At 30.1% G+C, this 23799-nt stretch overlaps 3 protein-coding genes across 3 annotated transcripts; 2 read left to right on the top strand and 1 right to left on the bottom strand.

The window, feature by feature from the left end:
• The first annotated feature begins 2058 nt into the window (after nucleotides 1-2058).
• On the top strand, nucleotides 2059-5362 carry LOC107411618 (cation/H(+) antiporter 15). The gene is made up of 3 exons (XM_025070129.3): nucleotides 2059-2351; nucleotides 2626-3627; nucleotides 4018-5362. The coding sequence occupies exons 1-3, from the start codon at nucleotides 2163-2165 to the stop codon at nucleotides 5224-5226; spliced, it is 2400 nt and encodes a 799-aa protein (XP_024925897.2). The 5' UTR covers nucleotides 2059-2162; the 3' UTR covers nucleotides 5227-5362.
• Nucleotides 5363-10148: 4786 nt separating this feature from the next.
• On the bottom strand, nucleotides 10149-11102 carry LOC107411627 (uncharacterized). The gene has a single exon (XM_016019241.4). It carries the CDS (start codon nucleotides 10942-10944, stop codon nucleotides 10474-10476), a length of 471 nt encoding a protein of 156 aa, XP_015874727.2. The 5' UTR covers nucleotides 10945-11102; the 3' UTR covers nucleotides 10149-10473.
• A 10072-nt stretch (nucleotides 11103-21174) lies between these two features.
• Nucleotides 21175-23453, top strand: LOC107411626 (GDSL esterase/lipase At2g30310). Its single transcript, XM_048468577.2, has 3 exons — nucleotides 21175-21851; nucleotides 21991-22252; nucleotides 23050-23453. Exons 1-3 carry the CDS (start codon nucleotides 21231-21233, stop codon nucleotides 23241-23243), a joined length of 1077 nt encoding a protein of 358 aa, XP_048324534.1. The 5' UTR covers nucleotides 21175-21230; the 3' UTR covers nucleotides 23244-23453.
• Nucleotides 23454-23799: the final 346 nt, after the last annotated feature.

The raw sequence follows: 23799 nt of genomic DNA, 5'->3' as shown, positions 1-23799 counted from the left end.
TATTTTTTACCTTTTCTTTTTGTACATATATATATATATATATATTCAATTCAGGGGTGATAATACAATATATTCTTTTATACCTTAACATTCAATCAAAAAAATTACATGTAAAAACATTTTTTGTTATCTTTTACATCATACCTATAATAAATTTTGTTAACGAAACCAATAGAATTTATTTTTGTTTGTTTATATTGATTAAGGTATTGTGGAGATTTGAACGAATAATTATTGACCGAGGAAACTTAATTAAAAGATTAGATTTGGACCACTCAAGATTTGCCTTAATTACAAGTTATCTCCCTCGTTTTTACTAATTATATATACCTCCCTACCATTAGTATTTTTTGCCTTAATCACAAGTTGTCTCCCACGTTTTTTCTAATTATATATATACCTCCCTACCATCAGTATTTTAACATTAAAATTAACTTTAAAAAAGGGTATTATAGTCTATTCACATATTTAAAAGTAGGTTACATTGATATGCATAGATGGATCAACATGGAATTCATGGGCATCTACCCCCTTAATTTTTTTCCATTTTATATTTTTAATCATTTTTCCTTTATATATTTTTCTCATTACTAAGAAAAAGGAAAAAACAAATCTCTTTCTCACTCATTCTTCTTTTTCTTCCCCATTCTTTCTTCTTCCTTTTCTTCATATTCTAATTTTTATTGCATCCAATGAAAAACTTACCACAACCCTTTGCTACTCAAACTATTCGTGCGTCTGTGGGAGGTTCAATCTACTTTGTAGTTAACTAGATACAAAGTTCCTCAATTTTCAAGGTCTATTGGAGAAGGATTTTATTGATTTTGTTCAACTGTTCTAAGATTTGCATAGTTTGTATTTGACATTTTTGAAATCAGGATAGAAAATAGAAAATTTCGAGGTTTATTTGACTGCGAAAGAGTTTCTTGCCGGGCAGGAAAATTTGGCGGTTGTTTTCGTGGAGAGAGGTGGACGAAGGGGATTTATTTATTATTTTATTATTTTATTATTTTACTTTTATTAGTGTATGAATATAAAGTTGAGTTATGAATATAAAGTTGAGTTGGGGCATTTTAGCCATTTTTCTATTTTTTATTGAGGATTTTCGGTCTTAAAGAATAAAGAGCAGAGGAAGAGGGAGGACTGATTATTTTTTCTTGTTTCATTTATTTATCTAATTTCTCTTACCAGCAGTTTATTGATATTTGTTTATAAAAATAGTAGTTTTGCTAATTTTATACCACTCGTTATAATATTCAAAATTTTAATATCATAATAATTATTATATTTTTCAATATGGTTGCGTAATGTAGTATAATAAAGTAAATTTTTATAAAATTAATATATAATTTACTTTTGTCCAAAATTAATTTTTAAAAGTGTGTGACAGAAATTTTTGTTTACAAGAGAAATAGGATGTATATATGGATTCTAACAACAAGGGAGGTATTATAATTACGAAAAATATGAAGCATCGATTTGTAATCAAGGCAAACATTAGTGTTCCAGATATAATATACTGCTAATAGATTATAAGAAATAATAATTTTTTCTATACTTTATTATTTTTATTATTATTATGGTGAATATAATAGAAAGGGCACTAATACTACCATCTATATATATACAAACGACTTTTCGAAAATACCCGTTACCACAAAATTAAAAAAAAAATAAATAAATAAAAAAATAAAAAAGCCTTTTCGGAAATACAAATATAAAAATATTAATCTGAAAATCTTGCTTTTTTTTTTTTTTTTTTTTTTTTTTGGGTAACACGAAAATGCTGCTTTAGTTAGGAAAAATGTGTGCAATGCATATACATTTACCCATATATCCACCCTCTGAATGCGTATGAGTTAAAAGCAAAACTTGTGGTAGTAAAAGTCTAACTTGAAAGAAATTAAAGGCTAAGAATATCAAAGAGTCAGCTTGTTTTCACCATTTTGGCCTACCCGCATGATCCTCTCATCCACACCTTCCATACTTTGCTCCTCTCAGACGCCTTCACTCATTGTTTCTCATCCATGCGTGAACGCCTTTGCAATCTCTCTCTCTCTCTCTCTCTCTCTATCTATCTATCTATCTATCTCTCTGTGTTTTCATTTTTGGGTTCAGAAGCTTCAATTTGATATCTATCTTCAAGATTTTTCTTTTTAACAATGAACCATCCAATTATATGCCATGCTTACAAGGAATTGAAATCAGGAGGAATTTTCTATGGCGATAGTCCTTTCCATTTCGCCACTGCAATCCTTTTCTTTCAGGTTTCTTTAGCCGCAAGTCTCACCGCCTTTCTACGATATATCCTCTCCCCGCTCGGCGAGAGCACTTTCGTTTCCCAAATGCTGGTAGGCTTTTTCATTTCCTCATTTTTGTATATAATAATTGGAGATAGAAATTTTGGTATCAGATTAGATCAAATTTAAAATCTGAAGCTTATCACTGATTATTTTTATTAATTTCCTCACTTATCCAAAAAACATTAATGTGCATGTTCATATTTATACTAGCATTAATGGGAACTCTTTTTCTTTCTTTTTTTCTTTTTTTTTTTTTTTTTGGTGCATAGGTAAGTGTCTATGATTAATTATTTGTTATATGTTTGAATGGAATATTGAGCAGGCTGGTATTGCATTAGGGCCATCATTTGTTGGAAAAGATTCAACGTTCACAAGGACGGTTTTCCCTCCAAGTAGCTTCTACATCAACCAGACATTTTCCTTCTTCGGTTGTATGCTATTTATGTTCCTTGTAGGAGTTAAAATGGATGTGAGTTTGGTAACAAATTCAGGAAAAAAATCCCTTGCCATTGCACTCTTTTCCATATGTGTTCCATTAATAATGAGCACCGGTTTAGCCCTCATTCTTCAGCGTAATGTCACAATGGAACCTAATTTGCACAAATCTTTGTTTACCGTAGCAGTCTTTCAGTCCTGCAATTCATTCTACGTCGTCGCATGTCTTTTAGCCGATTTGAAGCTTCTCAATTCAGAGCTCGGACGCTTAGCTCTTTCTTCATCGTTGATAAGTGGTTCAATATCATGGATTGGACTCATTCTTTTCTTTACCATAAGACAAAGCATAGTGGGTAAAGAAAATTCTCTTCTATGGATGGCTTTGTGTCTCTTCTGCTTGGTGTTTTTGATAGTTTTTATTTTGAGACCCATTATGGTTTGGATGATTTCGAAGACTGCTAGCGAGAAAGCAATCAAGGAGGTTTACATATTCTCCGTATTTGTGATGATTTTGATTTGTGCGCTGTTTGGTGAATATATAGGACAGCATTTCATGCTAGGGCCTATGGTTTTGGGCCTGGCTGTTCCTGATGGGCCTCCATTGGGCTCGGCTTTGGTGGATAAGTTAGATACGTTTGTCTCTTCGGTTCTTTTGCCCACTTACTTTGTGTTTAGTGGGTCCGGTATAAATCTGTTTCTGATACAGATGAAGACTTTGGGAATTATGGAGCTGATGGCTTTTGTTTGCTTCGTTGGGAAAGTTTTGGGAATAATGATTCCTTCACTGTATTGCAAAATGCCACTTGTTGACGCTCTGTGTTTGGGCCTCATGATGAGTACACAAGGCATCACTGATATTCTAATGTGGCAACATGGAAGTCTCCTCTTTGTACGTATAATTAACTTACTACCCTCCTGTTTTGCTTATTTATTGCTTCTTTCATTAATTAAAAAAATATATATTATTTGATCAACACAAATTGTACATGTCCATCGGCTCCATAGATGGCTTGTCATGGGCTCATGTCTTGCTTAGCCTGCTCTTAAGGCTCAGACAAGGTCCATTACTTGCCTTCGAGCTGGTGTTATGTTTATTTGTTATTTATTTATTTATTTATTTTAGAGCGTCTTCTGAAAATGATAATTTTACAACGAACAAGAAGCCAAAGATTTTCACTGTAACTCTTCAAATCCAAAAGAAATAGTCTTTGTCGTATATGTTGTGTGGATGCCTAATTATAGTTAATTGATTAATGTGATTTTTCCTACCTTGTTGCAGCTGATCGACCAACAATCATACAGTATCATGGTGATGTCAACTGTGGTATTAACAGGGACCATCACTCCCTTAGTGAAAATACTCTACAATCCATCAAAAAGATACAAGTCCAAAAGAAGAAGAAACATAGAGCACGCACTTCCCAATGCCGAACTCCGTCTCCTCACATGCATCTACAATCAATACAACACTCCTTCCATCATCAACCTCCTCAACCTCTCTAACCCATCTCTGAAAAGCCCTATCTGCTTCTATTTCATCCATCTCATCGAGCTCTCTGGCCGGTCCACTCCTCTCCTCATATCCCACAAACCGGGAAGAAAATTCTCTGTCCGATCCAACATCAGCGACCACATAATCAACGCCTTTCAATTCTTCGAGCAGAACAACGACGGTAAGGTCATAATGAATGCTTACACCGCCATCGCCCCCTGTGCTTCCATGCACGACGATATATGCACTCTTGCTCTGGAGAAAAGAACTTCTATGGTGATCATCCCTTTCCACAAGCAATGGACAACCAGCACAAATGACATTCAGGAGTTATCGGGCCCCATGATCAGGTCCGTAAACCTTAACGTGCTCGAGAAGTCACCGTGCTCCGTCGGGATCCTCGTCGACCGTGGAACTTTAAGTGGCACAGTTTCTGAATACGGAGAAGCTTTCTACGATATAGGAATGATTTTCATTCAAGGTCCGGACGACCGCGAAGCTTTAGCATACGCAATGCGCATGGCGGAGAACCCTAACGTGAGCCTTACGGTAGTTAGGTTGCTGGATGTCAGCAAAGCTCGAAGGAGTACCATTGATCATGAGCTCGATAACAACATGATGAACAAATATAAGATGTTCGCAGAGGGGAAAAAACGCCATGCTTATTTACAAGAAGACGTGGAGAACAGCGTGGAGATGATAAACGTGATTAGGTCGTTGGATATTTGTTACGACCTAATTTTGGTTGGGAGGAGACATGATAATGAATCGAGGTTGTTCATGGGGACGGAGTGGAATGTTGAGAACCCGGAGTTGGGGTTCATCGGAGACATGCTGATATCATCGGATACTAACTGCGACGTGTCCGTGTTAGTGGTGCAACAACAGTCTTTTGGAAGCCATGACCGCATGCCTGAAAGCTCTATGTACGTTGTGATGGAACAAGTTTGTACCGTGGATATCCCACGTGAGTTGGGTAAAGTTTGGCCTTCTTAATTTTCTTTCTTACTGAACCAACCGTGCCATCATCCAAAGGAAAATGGATGATATAGATATATATATATATATATATATATTTGGAAATGCACTTTTCTCTTTTCTTTTTTTTTCTTTTTTTTTTTTTTTTTGCTTTTTTGGGCTTAGGGTTTAGAAGATCTTACTACTTGTAAGTAGAGGAAACAGCTATGATTTTTTTAAAAAAATTGTAGAGCATTGTGGAAAATGCACTAGAAGAAAGCATATGAAACATGTAGAATTTTTCTTTTTAAATATTGACTACAACTTTGCAGGAAATGTGACAATTATTCAGAGAAATTTTATTTTTATTTATTTATTTATTTTTCTTTCTTTTGACCTTGTTCTGAACATAAAAGAAAATTCTTGATCCATTTTGTTAACCCTGGGTACCATGTAACGGGACTCAGCCCAAAGACTATCACGACACGCGTCTGGCAGCGACACTGAACCAGAGACGTACACGTGAGCGAATATTTGACTGGGTTTTGAACCCGATCGCCTTGAATATTGGGCTTTCAATTTAACGATAACGATTTAAACTAGGCCTGTCCAGGTCTAAACGCTGCCTTGGAGCTTACAAATTATATGGGCACCATTTTTGGTACTTCTTGGGACCAATTGCAGCAACCAATTTAAGTTCCATTTTCATTTTTTTATTTTTTATTTTTTAAGGTTTAAGGAAGTTCATTATTCAAACTTTCAGACGCCTAATACCAAAAAATGATAAAACTTTTATGAAAGTTCTAAATAAAAAATTGAAAACCATAAACCATAAACATCAGTTATTTATTTATTTATTTTTCAATAGTGGACATACATTTACCTAGCTCTGTCCTCATCACTTCAAACTCATTCGATGGACACTTGTTCGATTTATAATTTTTTATAACCATACACCTGTACATCCTCTGAAAAATATTGATTCAAATTTGCTCTTAATTCTATCCATAAATTTGAGGACTATTCAATGGATCAAAGTTCAATGTTTTCTGGTAGAAAGTCTTAGTTTTCACCTTCCTGCTTCCAAGAAAAGAAAGAAAGAAAGAAAAAAATAAATTAAAATCTCATAATTATATCCACTCATCATTAGAAAGTGAATCTCTTTAGATTAACTTTAATCAATAAGACATGATAATGGAGCGTCAATTTTCTGGTGGGCCTAATTAATAATTTACATAATTTTTACAAATCCTTTGTCTCCATTATTAGCATTTGAAGGCCAATTGTTCCATGACTGTCCAAAAATAAAACTATTTAGTGGTATAGTATGGATTTGTAAAATACTAAATTCCTATGTATTTGTTGAAAACTGTGGCTTATAGGTCTATAAACTGTTAATCCATTTTTAAATCTTAATTTTCCAATCAATCTGATATATATGAGTCTAGTTTTATATATATATATATATATACACTATAACTCATGTGCGCATGAGGCAGAGGCAGGACCCGGAGGCCGAACAGAGAGAAGAAAAACAAAAGACTCGTAGTGCTTGTAGTCGTGTGGAAGAAGAAAAGGTCATTTATATAAAAGAAAAGAAAGAAATGCACACTATATATATATAACACTATATATATATATATATATGTGTGTGTGTGTGTGTGTGTGTGTGTGTGTGTGTGTGAGAGAGAGAGAGAGAGAGAGAGAGAGAGAGAGAAAGGGAGTCATGGAGAATATTGAGATGCTAATAATGGAGAAAAAAGATGCCCATAAGCTAATAAACCCACTGGCTCTTGACTTGATATAGTCATATGACGATGTTGAGTTCTCAACAACTCAATGGGGACATGACAGATAGGATATGGGTCTCATTTCCCAAACACCACACATCATTCATTTTTAACTCTTCTCTCTATTATTAATTCCGCCCTATTATTATTTCATTAATCACTACGAGGCTTTACCTTTTATAGGAAATTCATATCTTTACTTTATATATATGATTTTGTACTCTGTACATACAAGTATATGTAATTTATTCATAGATCGACCAAGTATTTCATATATTTATATATATATATATATATGAGCACTATTTTCTTAGCAAAACGACAATAGAGCATTTTCTTATAAACTGTCTATATATGCAATAGATCTACGTGTTTCAAGGCATGTTCAAATGAGTTCGTCATGATTTGAATAAGTAATTATATTATATATGTATACTTAAGTTTTTGGACAAAGTAAAAAAATTGACTGATCAGAAAATGGCCAATCACATTGAAGCTCTCATCGCACGCACATACATATTGCATATATATATATATATACACACACACACACACGCACATACATATACATACAGCAAGTCAGCCAAAATTGTACTAGCTAGTATAAAATGTATCCAATCTAGAGAGATGCAGCCAACTGCTCCTCCAGAAATTGGCGACTGAACCCCGTGAATTCAGATCCTTTTTGTACTCACCAATGCTCTCCGCTCAACACTTACTGCTCACTGCTCAATGCTTCAGTTCATGGGGATCCCCCCATCTTAATTATTTTTATTTTGTTTGTTAAATGCCTTTTTGATCATGTAGATTTTGTACTCTACTTTGATTACAAACAGGGGCAGCTATTGGTTCTTATAGCCTTTGCAATTTGTATCAAATCCGTGATTAATTCCATGATTTCATCCTAGATTCTCCAGCCAATGAAATATTGGTGGCACATATGATGCAACAAGTTACTTAAAGATGGATTAATGAACCATGTGATCAGTCATTTATCTATTTAGTGTTTAGTAAAAAAGAAAAAAGAAAAATTAAAAAATAAAAACATTGCTTATTATACTTAAGTTGTAATTGTCATGTAAAATAATGAATTATTAATTGAAAAATATTATTTGTCATAATTGATAATCAATATAAATAGTATTTATTTTGATATATTAATTATTAAATAGTTGTTTTGAACTATAAGATCATTTTTCCGTATAGATTTTTAATTATTTACTATAAAAATAAAATATTTTTAATTTTAAAAAATTAAAATTAATTTTTATATACAATCAATTAATAATTAATACACTAGTATGAATCTCATCAATAATGGTCATTAATTGTGGCAAATAACAATTTTTTATTAACCGGTAGAATGTTATGATTAACAATATTCTTAGAAGAAATAACTAGGAATTAATTCAACTAGGAAAATGTAAATCTACAATTCAGAGGAGAGTACTTGAACCGATGTGGGGTTTTTAATTGGTCGAAAGATTAATATAAGAAGAGGGTGGAAAGTTTGAGAAAAGGATGTATATAAAGAATAGTCTAAATGGAAATTGAAAGAGGGAGAAAAGGGAATCCATGTGAAGTCTGAGTTATACGAAATACGTTTAACAAGATTTGCCAGGTTGTTTGCATTTAATTTTTATGTAGCGTGAAGTTCTCGCTATTTAAGAACTTTTGGATTTATACTAATAAGATAATGAACAATTTAATAATTGAAAGCTCTTACATAAATGTATGGGCCTCTTGTCCTCAATCATCAAACACCTTTGTTTAATTAGCCTCTTTTTCTCTCTCTATAAATTCAAATAATATTTATTAATTTACCCGAGATGTTGCATTAATTCATCATTTTTTTTTTATATATATATATATTTTTCGACTTAAAGCAAATGAAGACTCAACGACCCACGTTATATTAAGCTATGAAGATGGAGAACTTGAACAATTTTCTTGATTATTAAACGTTTTGTCTTTGAAGCCATTTGATTTAAGATTCAACCTAAAGCTTAAAGAATAAATGTACAGCTTGCAATCATTAATTCTTGAAATATAATCTATTGCATTTCCCATGTATTTTCAAAAGTTGCTAAGCGATATTCCCTCTATTTGTTGGCTAATGAAATGCCTCATATGCAGAAGCATATTCCAGTGGCATTAGATAGACATTTAATCGTATATTTTTCATCAACATGTCAACAATTGAACATATACTTATATTGTATTAATTACGATATGTTATGTACTAATATAGCCACAGATGAACTAATTTGGCAATAATTTGTGCTCAATGATGACCTGTAATCACTGCCATGATAAGGTTCCCCAAATAACAATAAGATAATGATTGTCAATGAACCCCATGAACTACTCTTGAGCAAATTTAATTGCCGTAGAAAATGTGTTGGGTGCCTATTAGCTGGAAAAGAAAATTAAATTCAAAGTCAAAAGAGAAGTTGTAGTAAATAATGCTTATATTATAACATTAATGTTAATCATTGAAGCGGATCCCATTCCATCAAAAATTAAATTATTGATATTTCAATATAGTTGTACTCTTTTTTCACATACATATAACTGCTTGTAAGTGCTGAAGACGTGGTAGTGAAATTTTCTTTATTAAAAAGTTTTATTGATAAAAATATTATTCATTGATTAACCTAATTTAAAAGAAACTATGAATACTCATTTGGAAAAATTCATGAGAATGGAATAATTTCATGTTACTTAAATAATTTTCAACATACAGAAATGAAAATGGAAAAATATAATTTTTTTTACTTTGATAGGGGGTAACGAACAGGATGAGATCCAAAATCTAACGATCAGCTTCATTACGATAAATGTACAAGCTTAAAAAGATTAGCAAGACAAAATATTTATTAAATCAAAATTTCATTTCTTTAACAAACTTTCAAGTAACTTTAATTAGTATTTTGCTCTCAACATTGAAGACAGTCTGAAATCGTGTTTGACATCTTTTTTTGCTTTGAATATTTCTCAAAGTTCACTTTCTTTTATTCCAAATACCAAAAACAAAAGCACAATGAAAATTATATTTTCCTATAAGCATCAAATCCTCAAAGAGAAACACACTTAAAAAAACATATATCGCTGGGCTTCTTTTCGGCAATTTCATACCCACTCCAAAACATGAGATTTTAGAAAGAGATAGAAGAAAGAGGGAAAATATATTTACTTACAACTTGAAAAAGGGTAAATACAATTTGTTTAGTACATCCGTTTTCTCTCTCTCATAATATTTTCTTGAGAAACAAACAGATTTTGATCTCTTGAGCGGTGGAAATTCCGAATCTGCCATTATTACACGCAGACCGAAAAAAAAAAAAAAAAAAAAAAAGAGAGAAAAATTAATATTATCCACAAAAACCAATACCCCCACGTACATTTAAAAAGAAAAACCGGACCCATTCCATGATTGAAATCACTTTTGATCATCACCGGAAAAAAATGTCAAATTCCGGCACCGGGAAAAATGTTAGTCTTCCGAGATGCTCTCAAGGTGAGGCCGCCATACACCGACACGGCCGCTCCGGCGATCCCGGCGTGAGTGTTTCTTCTCGGAGATAATATCCGTGAGGTACCGGTCACAATCCGAGGCAATATTATTATTATTATTATTGCTACTAATGGCTTTCTTGGTTTTTCTGGTAGATTTTTTGAGGGTTTTGCCGGCTCTTTTCTTCTCCGGCACTGAAGAAGCCGGGATCAAGAAGTATATACTGCCTCTTTTAAGCTCTGACTCCGGCGAGAGTATCAAAATCTTGCGGACAACGCCTTGAGAGCATGGTTTGCTCAGGACATGGTTAGGATTGGCCTTGAGGATCTCACCGGCTGTGACTGGACCTGTAATCTCTTCCACGTAGCCATTCAAATGGACTATACGGATCAAATCCAAAGCTCCACATGGTATAACACAAGCCAAACAACACCTTAGACTGTTACCCATCTCTTTGAAGGAGAAAAAAAAAAAAAATTAAAAAAAAAAAAACTGTTTGGCTTCTGAGAATTCTATCTCGCTCTCTCTTTCTCTTTGATTTTCTGATCAAGTTGATGTTCTTGGTCTAATGTGATGGAAGGGTGGACAATGTGTTATATATATATATATATATACACACACACGCGCACACATCCATGGGAATATAACCGTACGCATACGAACAGAATATGGAATTATTATATTTGTAATTGTATTCGAAATGACAAAAGTGTCCTTTGCTTTATATTTAGTTATTTGGGTTTTGGTTGGTCTACTATTTCTTGTTCCTTCTTCTACGGTTAATTAACTTAAGCCGCCTTGTAGAGTTTGCTTGCAATTGATTACTTTTGGACATGCATGTCTTAATCTTATACTTTGTGAAGGATAGGGTTGTGAAATAATGCCACATTTGCTCAACGCTAGTTTGAATTGAATATGTGTACATAAATAGTGATTTTGACATCATGATATTCAAATTTTAATGCAATTCGGATGCACTGATAACATCTTTTAATGGAGAGGGATTGGTTGGTTTCAAGTAATACTCAATCTGTCTCCCTTCAAGAAATTGATTACTTACACTACATTTGAATTTTATATAAAATATTTTGTTAAGTCAGCATATCGGGATATGTAATTTTTTCTATAGACATAGAAATATTTGTATATTGGAAATAACCAAGACTAAAATAAATTAATAGTGTCATAGACATTAACTTGCTTACCAATTTTATTTACATACATTATGCTATAACATACAACAAAAATTCATGTATGTGTATATAATTTATTATTTAATTGTCAATAGGAATCTAAATTTTAAATATATATATATATATATATTATCTCTTATCTGTAACAAATTTTTTATATAATTTTTGTCTTTTAAAAAAAAATCAATTTTTTAGTAATGTTGCATGTACAAACTCGAACATCAATTTTATGTTTTAGTAATTTCATCAATTTTATTTTTTAGTAATTTTTATTATTTTAGAATTATGTTTGAAAATTAAATAACTAAATATAAATTAGTAAACCTTTAAATAAATAAATAAAACATCATTTACTACATTAGTTGAGAGATAAATTGATGCTGACATATTATTAATTTTTTAATATTATTATTATTTTTTTTCATGATTCGTTGTAATTTTTATTTTAAGATTTTCTTATATGTATAAAGTTTTTCAAAATTTTTAACATTTGTAAAAATACAATTTTCTAATTTTTTTAAAATATATTTTTAAGCTTCAATAATGCTACATGATTGAAACTGTTTACCAAATTGTTACCAAATAATACGGTAAAGGTGATGTGTTATTGTTTTATAGATTTTAAACATATTATTAATATTAGAGTTATCAAAATAATCATATATTTGTTTATTATTTTATAGATTTTAAACATATTATTAATATTAGAGTTATCAAAATAATCATATATTTGTTTATTAAATGATTTGATAATATTCAATTGGTTTATTTATTTATTTACTTATTTGGGATTAATTTATTCATGTTTATGTTAATATTTCACCAATATTATATTGACACATTCTATTTCCTAAATGTTTTTAGTTGTAAACATATTGTATGGAACTTGTTTGAAAATTTATTAAACTAAAATGAATTAAAATATTCATTTTGTTTATTATTATTATTTTTATTATAAATTGGGGAAGGAAATATCAACAGTAGGCCTTAAACCCAAAAATTAGGAGTTTTCACTAATAACCGTTGCTATCTGGATTGATCCAATGAGACATTCCACGCTGTTTATTTGGTTATGGTCGTTGGATTAATACAATAGATTTGTTTAACAAATTATATATATAACATAATTATTCTAAAATGGATTATTTCCATTTGTTTACATATACTTCTGGTAATATATAATTAATAAATTATATATATTTGACTATAGAGCCTGCTATAAAACTAAGCAACGTCTAACATAACAAGACGAAAAATATAAAAATATTTTACCTGTTCATTTCTGATGCTAACCTTCAGTAATATTCAGCTAAAACTGATTTCAATTTTAAAGCACATACAAACAAAACACCATTTTCTATACAAATCCTGAAAATTATATATTATTCCAAAAAGATAATAAACACACCGATGAATACCCGGACCATATTTCCACATGAATCCAAATGTAGTCATTGGAACTTGGAAGAGGGTTGTAATTAGTAAACAAACCACAGTAAACAGTCCTTAAAAACTGAGGCCTGGCTTTGTTTCATTCGAATCCTATTTATTATATTTATTAAGCAACAACTCTTTAGCAAATTAAAGTTTAAAATTATATTCTGATAAAATTTACGTGGATTTTTAATCCAAATCTAAATAAAAAACGTTAATTAAATAAAGTTCTACATACAAACAAACTAATTTTGATCCCAAAGAGCACGAGCCAATCGAGGCTATCTCCAATTACCAAAGATTAATTACCCAACTAAATTTGATACATACATATATATTTATATATATGCATGTGTGTACATAGTCAGATCGAATGCATAGTCCTAATGAGTTAAAAAATCTCATATACACTCCCATTATCAAAAAAGTTAAGCACGAAGGACACATATTAATTAATCACCTCCATAGGTATGTCGGAAATAAAAATTTAAGAAGAAAATTATTAGAAGCTGATGATAAATTAAATTAAGTGTTTTAATTATCAAAGTTTAGTTTAGTATTGCTTAGATTTAAAAAAAAAAGAAAAAAAGAAAAAAAAAGCTGCAATTGTGATGAAAATAAATAATTAGTTAAATACTAATTACTCATACTGATAAAAATGTTGTAGGGAGTAAAAGTTACCATAAGTGTTTGGTGATTATTAAATTGAATTAATGTAAACTTTATAATTACCAAAATGGATATGATATAAATAAGTTATTTTTTAAAATAGTAATTTATATATAATTATGTTATGATATTTTTAATTCTAAGATTGAATTAAAAAATATTATTAAAAATATATAATAAATTATCAATAATTATATTAAAGTCTTTTTTAAGTTTATATTTATAAGAGAGTTTAAATTTAAATATAATTATTTGATAGAATAAAAAGTAAATATAATATGGTATTATAGTGATTAATTAAAGATATTTTAGAAATTCAAATTTATTTATCATGATTATCAATAATCAGATTTTTAAAATTATTCGTCTAATTAAATATAAAAATAGCTATGTAACAAAATCTAAACTAGTCAAAATAATCAAAAATATAAACTAATAAAATAATATATATTATTAAATATGTTAATTCTCCTAATTTCTAAAAGAATTGATTCCAACTCTCCCAGAATAAATCTCAAACCAGCCCTAGTAACATGTGGGTCGGTAACTATCGGGAATTCAAAAAAATGAGGTCCATCTATTTTTTTTTTTTTTTTCTTTTGTTGTCTTTTCTCACTCTTTTTATGCGGTACTGGGCCAAAAAATTCGTAAGCACAAACCGGAGGTCTTTTTGGTTAGTTATTTTTTTAGTTATATATATATATATATATATATATATTCTAGGGTATAAATGTATAATCCAAATGATATTTAAACTTTAGACATGAAATCAAAGCCACTGCTCCGAGTAATTACCCGAATTCCATTCCCCTCCCAACATAAAAAGAAAAATGGAATAATATCATCCTTTTAAGAGGATTTCGATATAAAAATGATTATTGATAATAATTCTAAATTAGATAATAAATATATATGTTAATGGAAAAAAAAAACAAAAAAAAAACAAAAAACAGCCCACTGATGAATCTACTGTATTTTCTCTAATTAAGTATTTCAAATTGAATCATTATATTTCCAATATGAAAAAAAAAAAGACTAAATATATCTATATATATAACTGGGAGGTTTTTTTGGCTTCCGTATATAAATGGATTTTAATTACACCGACGCCTAGTACTGGCATAATTACTCTGCTTTAAATAGATGTAGATATATATAAAATGGGGTATATGATAAAATATATATATATATATATATATAAAATGGGGTCTTTATATGATCAATATTCAATACCTCTCTGCCAGTAAAATTCAGAATCTAGCTGTCTTCAAGAATATGGGTTTCGTCTTCTTGATTAGAAAAGATAAGTTAAAAAAGGGAAAAAAAAATTATCATAAAAAATAGTAGCTCTATGTTATAGCTAGATAACAAAACAAAATTATGTGCCCCAAGGGTAATTAATTTTTCCTTTTTAATTTTTTGTTTTTTGAGTAGTCAATGTCTCCAAGAAAATTTCTTTAAAAAAAAAAAGCCCCCAAGAAAATAATTAATTACACGTATTTCAATATAAAGCCTATGTCTTTTATAGCAAGTAATAATATATTAATATTTTATCAATAAACATTTCTTTTCTTGATAATAATGAAACTGATATTAATGTAAATGTAGTAACGTGTAGCTGGCTGGCTATGCAAGCAAATGAACAAATTAGTAGTCCATTTCAATCATTTCTTCACTTGCTTGGTCAAAAATTATTAATTTGGTATTAAAAAAAAAAAAAAAGCTCAGAAATAATTAATGACATTAATGTCATTTTACGCGTTTTCTCAGCAAGCATGAAATATTTAAACTCAATGTCGATCCTGTTTTTCTTTATCACCCAGAAATTGCAGGTTTGTCTCAATTACCCATGAATTTACATAATCAATTTTTACAATTTTAGTTCTTTTATTTATTTATTTATTTATGTATTTTGGCTACCAAATGCCTAAAATATCTACCCAAGAAGATTCATCTTTAAAAATTAATTTCCTGAGTATGTAACCTAATTCTATCTTAGCTATTAAATTACAATTTATTTATCTATTTGTATAAATGATTACTATAAATATCCCGAATATCTTACTGCTTGCTTCAAGACACTAGAAAAATCCAGGTAGAGATCGAATAAGGAATTCATTTTAAGTTTAAACCATTAAGGGTATTTATTGATAAAAAAAAAATGTTGTACCTACTCGTGTGGGTAATTCATTAATTCGTATCGTCTGAACTGCCACCGGAGCAACTTAAAGAGGACGAAGCTTCGTGGTACAAAGGTTTCGGGCACCGACCATTTTCGGCAAAAATTTGACCCCCCCCTAATTAAAGTTTTGATTACTAAATAAAAACATGTAGACAAATAAATAATGGGTTTGTTATACATATATATATATAAGGCACGAGTCATGCAATAAGATTCCTAATATAATGTAAGATTGAAACAAAACAAAAGAAAGAAAAGCTACCCCATAATTGAACAACGTGAGCTTAGTCTGTCTTTACACTGAGGCCAAGGTGGAAACCCAATTTATTAATTCTGCAACTTTTTTTAAAAAAAAAATAATAATAATAATAATTTAAAATTTGTTGGGTAAAACTAATGATCAACAGTGATGCTGGAGTATATGTATGAATGAAGCTAAAGTGGTACCGTATAGTACTATACATATAGTGCCCTAATCTTATGGTACTTGCTTCACAAACCCTCTAGAGTTGAGAGACATAGCAATAGTTTTTAAATGCTAGAGTTTCATAATATTATAATCATATATATATATATATATTTCTTTTTTTCCATCGGTTTGCTACTTATCTCTAGGTACTGCGATCAAGATGCTTTCACCCTAATCCGTCTTGAACCTTAGATTTGTCTCTACCGGCCACCCTATAGCTGGCATTTGTGGGATTTTGAGCAAAAGTTTAAAATTTTGTTATTACAAAATCTTTTGTGGGATGAATTAGATTTAGTTCATTGAATTCAAAATTGGTCCAGCACAAAAAGTACGTGCGTAGAATCTGAAGGGCATTTTAGTTTCTTGTTGCTTTTGCGGACATCAATGGCTAAACTTTTGAAATATTTAATTTTTATTAATCTTAAACAAAATATTGTATACTGCAAAATGTGTAGTGCAAATTTCAAGATGCATGTGTATGTGTACATTAACCCAGATTCTTCATTTTAGCACGCTAATTAGAAAATATCATGGTGTGTTGACATTTATTTTTGTACAATTGACGTACATATAAATAATAAAATTTTTATATTACATAATGCATGTAAATTAATACAATTTAAAAATAATCATTATTAATTGGATCATGATCTTTAATTTCCTTCTTCTTCTTTTTTTCCCCTTTCTGTCCAATTTCTATTATACAATAAACGATGTTATAGCATTTAAAAACATTTGTAAAGAATGGGATGACAAAATCTCCATTCATCACCCTACACTAATCCACTATTATTACCAAATATTATATTGGTTAAGGATTTTTCATTGAGGTAATTTAATTTAACGATTAAAAATAATTATGAAAAGTGCTAACACAATTTAAAGAAAAATATAACATTGCTCGATCTTACGTGACATAGAGAAAGATCATATATGGTAAAGCAAGAAAATATCTAATAGTGTGCAATAATACTAGTGGAATTTATAATAATATATAATAATGCGAATATACATGTTCTAGCACTTCTATAAAGCAAATTTTGTGGACACAAAAATTTGATCTTAATTTGCTTGAAACCCTAGCCGTGGATGGCCAATAATAAGTACTTTAGCACATGATTTTCCGTATAAAATTTGGTGAAATGTCAAGCTCAATGTATAAAAACATATGAGGTCTAATTTTTCTGCATTGTCTAAATCATGAAGGGGTTGGTAAGATCATATATCGCTGAATAGTCCATCACATAGGTCACCACCATTTTTGGTTCGGTCATATATATTTTGTGGTGTTTAAAGCATGAATACGGTGTGTATATATATATATATATATATATCTAAGAATTCACAGATTTCAATTCACATTAATTATTGTTATATACTGAACAAAACAGATAATAGTATAAGAGAATGCCAAAAACCCTTGCATCGACTCATGCATCTGAACAATTATTGATTGAGAGGGCCAGAGAGAAAGTGGAAGACAACCAAAAATAGTGATTAAGATGAGCATTCACTCATGCAGCACCCCCACACAAGTCTATTCAAAAGCATATCAGATCAATGAGATGGCAACACAAACATGGAAATGCAAACAAGATATAAAGCAGTTGAGTAAAAAAGACCAACACGTACACATTAATTATAAATTCAAAGCGGTAAGGCAATTTCTTAATCCAACATCATTTTGTGCTTTTGAAACTTCCACGAAGTCTTTTTAGTCATACACGTATTCAAACCACAAACATCTATTGTTGCTGTCCCCCGGGCCCAACATTTTTTGTTTTTTGCCCTTTTTTCAAATCTAGCATGCTACAACTGCAAATACCTATATACAAGCATTCTTCTATCATAATATTTAATAGTAAATTTATTATTAAATATTAATTTTTAAATTGCTTTAAAAATTAAAATTTGTAAATATATTAACCAAGTATATGAATGTGATAAAATACAAAAATCCTAACAATATGAACCATACATAAACAAATAATAAATGCATTTTCATATGTTAACTTCTAAAACAATTTAAAAATTTATAAAGAAAATAATTATTGATAATTTTCTTTATCAATAAAGTCCTAAATTAAAAGCTCATATATACATATATATAATGAGTCTCTTATTAAAGAAAATTTTGTATATGATTTGTTAAGTGTGAAGTTATACCCACCAATAAATCAGTTATATTTAATAATAGCGTACTTTATTTTATTAGTGAATAATATATCTTGTTTTTAGATCAAAATTTATTTCGGATTTTAAAATTAAAAAAAAAATTATAACATATTTTAATATATATATATATATATATATATATATATATATATATCAAAATCATTATCTAAAAAAATAATACGCTTATCACTCATATAAGTGACTCCAAAAGATAATAATTAACTGCATATACTTTGGCATATACCGTAATCGAAACATAGTTCTTAATACCTAAAAAACAGAGTGAACTTTGCCACCTCATGACTTCAGATATCTTAAATCTTTTCAAGTGAAAGCAAGATAGCTTTTAATTCTAGACTTGTGCACATAACATTAAAAGTCTTCACAATCTTCTAGATAAAGATTTTTGGGTTTTCCATTTTTTTTGTTTTTCTAAAAATATTTCAGAAAATAGAACACCACCAAGAACTTGCTGAGCCAGGTTGTATGTGTCAGTCTTCAAACCTCTATACCAAAGTAAAAGGGAGAGTTCCTTCACTATGATTAAGAGCAATGAATGTTTAACTGAATCGTTCAGATTTTGAAGATTTGGCAGAATCTTGAATGTAGAAATTCAGTAGTAGGTAAGATATACTGTATCAACTACAATATTATATGCATGGTATTTCATGCTACAAAACGGAGTTTTCATTTTTCAAATTATAAATTCAAGTTCTCATTTGTAACTACCAGTTTAAACCTATATTTAATTCATTTGCTTCATGTTTCCGGACATCAGATGGGATTTGAGAAAAGATTTTCAAGCAATAAAGTTGCATAAATATATAAAAAGAACATCCATGTTATATGTCAGTATATATATATATATAAATTAAAATCATAAGATATAAAACTCTTAGTCCTAGATTAATTTGGTGGTTGGGCATCAATTTCCACAGGAGATCCTCTCTGATTATGTGCAAATGCCATCAAAATCAAAATAACACTCGCTCGGAGATTAAAAAGATAATATTGGTAGCCTTGCACATTGACCAAGGACCTTCTTGTGATGGTACACCTACTTCTAATTCTTTCCCTTTTTGTTTTTTTCTTTTTTCCCCCCTGTAATATTTCTTGGCAATTTTCCTGATTGAGCTTCTAATATAAAAAAGAATCCCGGGAAGAAGGAGTGGGGAGGCCCTAAATCCCAAAACCTAATCATTAGGGTCAACTTCTTGAGGAACTGTTTTTTTTTTTTTTTTTTTTTTTTTTTTTCACTTTGGGCTCCTTTACAGATTGCATCTGGGCTCAATCCAAGATATGAAGCTTTGACCACCTGTGTATTGGTAGCCCAAAAATTCAAAATTTCTACAACAGCGTGGGTTCTAGATACAAACCCTATAGAACCTGTATACACCCACCCTATAGAAACTGTATACACCCACAAAATCTTGTAATTAATAAATTGTAAAATTCATTCTTCTTTTTCTCAAAACTTTCTACTCTACCTTTATGGTTTGTTTGGATAATGATAAAGATAGTGGAAATTTAAAAATTTTTAAACAAGTAAAATTTTCTCTTGTTTTGATAATTTTTAATAAAAAAAATTTGTGGGCTGCTTTCCCTCCTCCTAAAGAATGTCATTCTAAAATTTTTTGAAAAATTAATTTTAAATATTTTTTTAAAATACAATTTCATCCTTTAATTTTAACATATAAATTTATTTAATTACTTGTAAGTCCTAACTTCTTCTGTAATTAATCAAACACTATAAAAAGAAACGTAAAAAAAATGATTTTTTGGAAACTGAATATTAAAAAACTAATTCTTGAGAATCTATTTCTTTCAATACTTTCTCTTTTACCAAATACACCATTAGGAGATTTTTATTTTTATTTTTTGTGGTTATTAAGTACTTTGAAAATACAAGTCATGAATCAAACCCCGATCTAATCTTTAAGATAAGATAGTTTTAACTATTAACCACCTAATTAATATTGGGGTGGGGGGGTGGGGTTAAGATGGTAAATACCAAAAAGGTCTGGTACTTCACCCAAAACTGTATAAAAACAATGAAATTTTCAATAGATTTTTAAGGTAAGTGGAAAATGTCACTACCAATTCAATGCACTTCGTCATATATATGGTGCGTTGATGACTCAGGAAATTAATGAGCATAAAACTTCTGGACCCTGTGTGTCCCTTCAAATTAAAGGAAAACTATACCTTAATTACATAGTTAACACGTATTAGAAGCATTAACAATTACTTGCGGATTGTACCATTTTCAAATTTCACTTTCCAAACTCATTTTAAGAAAAACCCTTCAAGCAAAACTTAAAGCAAATTAATGAAAAACCAACATAATATTGCACCAAATCAGAAGCCTCATATATCTGTCCTTCCCCATGGTTCAAGTAAAATATATATATATATATATATATATATATATATAACTTGACATCTATGTCACGTCTCTGTGATCACCTGCCTACATCTCTTGCACGTCACAAATAAGCAATGTGACACACGCACACACATATGCATATACGTATAACTTGCAATATAATATGTACATTTTAATCAACCCTGAGTTGAAACACAAAACATATATACCATTCTTGAAGAAGTAAAAATGGTTGCCACCACCTTCCTTATACTGACCATCATTTCCAAGACATGCATTATTGCTTTATCAACCAATATATCTTCACCAAAATTATTCCCTGCCATTTTGATCTTCGGAGATTCAACGGTGGATACTGGGAATAACAATTACCTAATTAACGCATTTTTTAAGGGTAATCATTACCCTTATGGCAAAGATTTCCCCGGTCATGTTCCTACAGGAAGGTTTTCTAATGGAAAACTTGTACCTGACTTCATTGCCTCTATGCTAAATATCAAAGACATTGTTCCGCCATTCCTGAAACCAAACCTCTCGGATGAGGAACTCCTAACCGGTGTCAGCTTTGCTTCAGCAGGAGCCGGATATGATGATTTGACTACTGTTGCATCCGGAGCCATCTCATTTTCTAAGCAAGTTGATGACTATTTCAAGAAATACATAGAAAGAATTCAGGGTATAGTAGGAGAGAAAGAAGCAAAAAAGATAGTTAAACGAGCTTTGGTTCTAGTAAGTGCAGGAACCAATGACTTTGGCTTCAATTTCTATAACACACCCACAAGAAGGTTAGAGTTTGATATTAATGGGTACCAAGATTTTCTGCAGAAAAATCTGAAGAAGTACATTGAGGTAATAAGATTTTTTATTTCTTTTTCCTTTAAAATGATATCTTTTTTTTTTTTTTTTTTTTTTTGATTTTGGTTAAACATGCAAATTACTAATGGTAATATTCTCCAATTTTGCATCTGAAAAAAAAATGCATATATAGGAACTTTATGATCTTGGCTGTCGTAAAATAGTAGTTTCTGGGCTTCCTCCTATCGGCTGCTTGCCTATTCAAATGACTGTAAAATTTGAGAACCCCTCGGATCGAAAATGTTTAGAGGATGAGAATTTTGATGCTCAAACTTACAACTACAAGCTTTCAAAGCTGTTAGCTCGTTTACAGGCATTGCTTCCTGGAAGCAAACTTGTGTATGCAGATATCTATGGCCCATTGATCGATATGATCAATCATTCACAGAAGTATGGTAAGCTAATCTGTACTACACCTTTTACGATTGTTAGAGATGCTAGATTGACTATGACTATTTTAAAATTTTGTAGAACTAAATTCCAACATTTCAACTCTTTTATTGATATATATATATATATTATACGGTTAATGGTATTTTGATATTTTTAATTTTTATAGTTTGGTAATTTAACTTTTCAATTCAAAATTTTAAATTTGAAATTTTTTTAATTCATTGCATATTCAATCATTCTGACTAATAAAATTTAAAAATCAATATAACTGATATCAAATTGTATCAAATTTTAAACGAAAAAACATTAAATTCTAAATTTTAAAAACTAATATAAAACTAAACATTTTTTTGTGTATTTTAATTTAAATTTTAATACAATTTAATATCAGCCAAGTAATCTGAACAAACTTTTTTTTCTAATAATAAAGAATACTAAATTTCAAAATTTTATGTACAGATATAATATTTTACAATTTAATATCTTTTAATTTAAAAATTAATATAGTTTAATACAAGTTATGTAATAAATCCTATAATCAATAGTCAAAAAGAGTATAAATAACAACAAATTGAAAATTTTAAAATTTAAATTACTGAATGGAAAAATTGAACGTCTAAATTGAAAAATCATGATTTATTTATTTTTGATAAAGAAAAATTTTAAAAGTTTAAAGGTGTCGAAATGTAATCAAGCTTGATATATGGTTTCCTTATCTTTAATCCAATGGTGAGATGAAAAAAGGTAGAGGATTAGCAAATCTAACTTTTTATTTATTTATTTTTACTGTGAACCGCAGGTTTCGTGGAAACAAATAGAGGGTGTTGTGGGACCGGTTTACTGGAAGCGGGACTATTTTGTAATTCGCTTACGCCGCCATGTAACGACGTGTCAAAATACTTGTTCTGGGACATCGCACATCCAAGTGAAGCAGCTTATCAGTTTCTTTCTGTACATTTCGAAAAGGAAGTCCTTCCCAAGCTCTTACAATAACCATTCACAGCCGCTGACATATTCAATTGGATAAATGAAGGCTTACTGATGGCAAAGAGCTACCATGTTTCTGCCATTAGATAGCTTCACGTTAAGAAGAAATGGGAAATACAGCGCTATACTGTGTAAATGCTTAATGTTTATTATAATTTAAGATATGCATTGTATCATGTGTATATAATCATTAATATTTATAATTTAAATTGGATATTTGTGCATATTTATCATTAATATGCTTCTTTTAAGAACTAGGGAAATGAAAGGCTAACAAAGAAAAGTGGAAGTTCTGTTCTCGATAGAAACAGGAACTAGTGACTTTTGCTTTAAATGTTAATTTTATCCATAAGATGACAACAATTTAATTTTAGCGGCTGCAAATATTTTTACCATATAAAAGGCTGCAAAACTTAGTTAAAGCAAATACACATCTTTCTGCTACATTCATACACCTAAAAACTATCAGGCTCTTTGTTAATCCTTATGAATTTCGATAGTATGAGGCAAAAATACTGACGTCCTTTTCCTCTGAATTGAACATATTTTGGTACTTTAGTTG

Source organism: Ziziphus jujuba, chromosome 10, assembly GCF_031755915.1.
Source record: "Ziziphus jujuba cultivar Dongzao chromosome 10, ASM3175591v1".
NCBI lineage: Eukaryota > Viridiplantae > Streptophyta > Magnoliopsida > Rosales > Rhamnaceae > Ziziphus > Ziziphus jujuba.
Note: the sequence above shows the minus strand (reverse complement) of the source record. Positions and strands in the feature narration are given on the sequence as shown.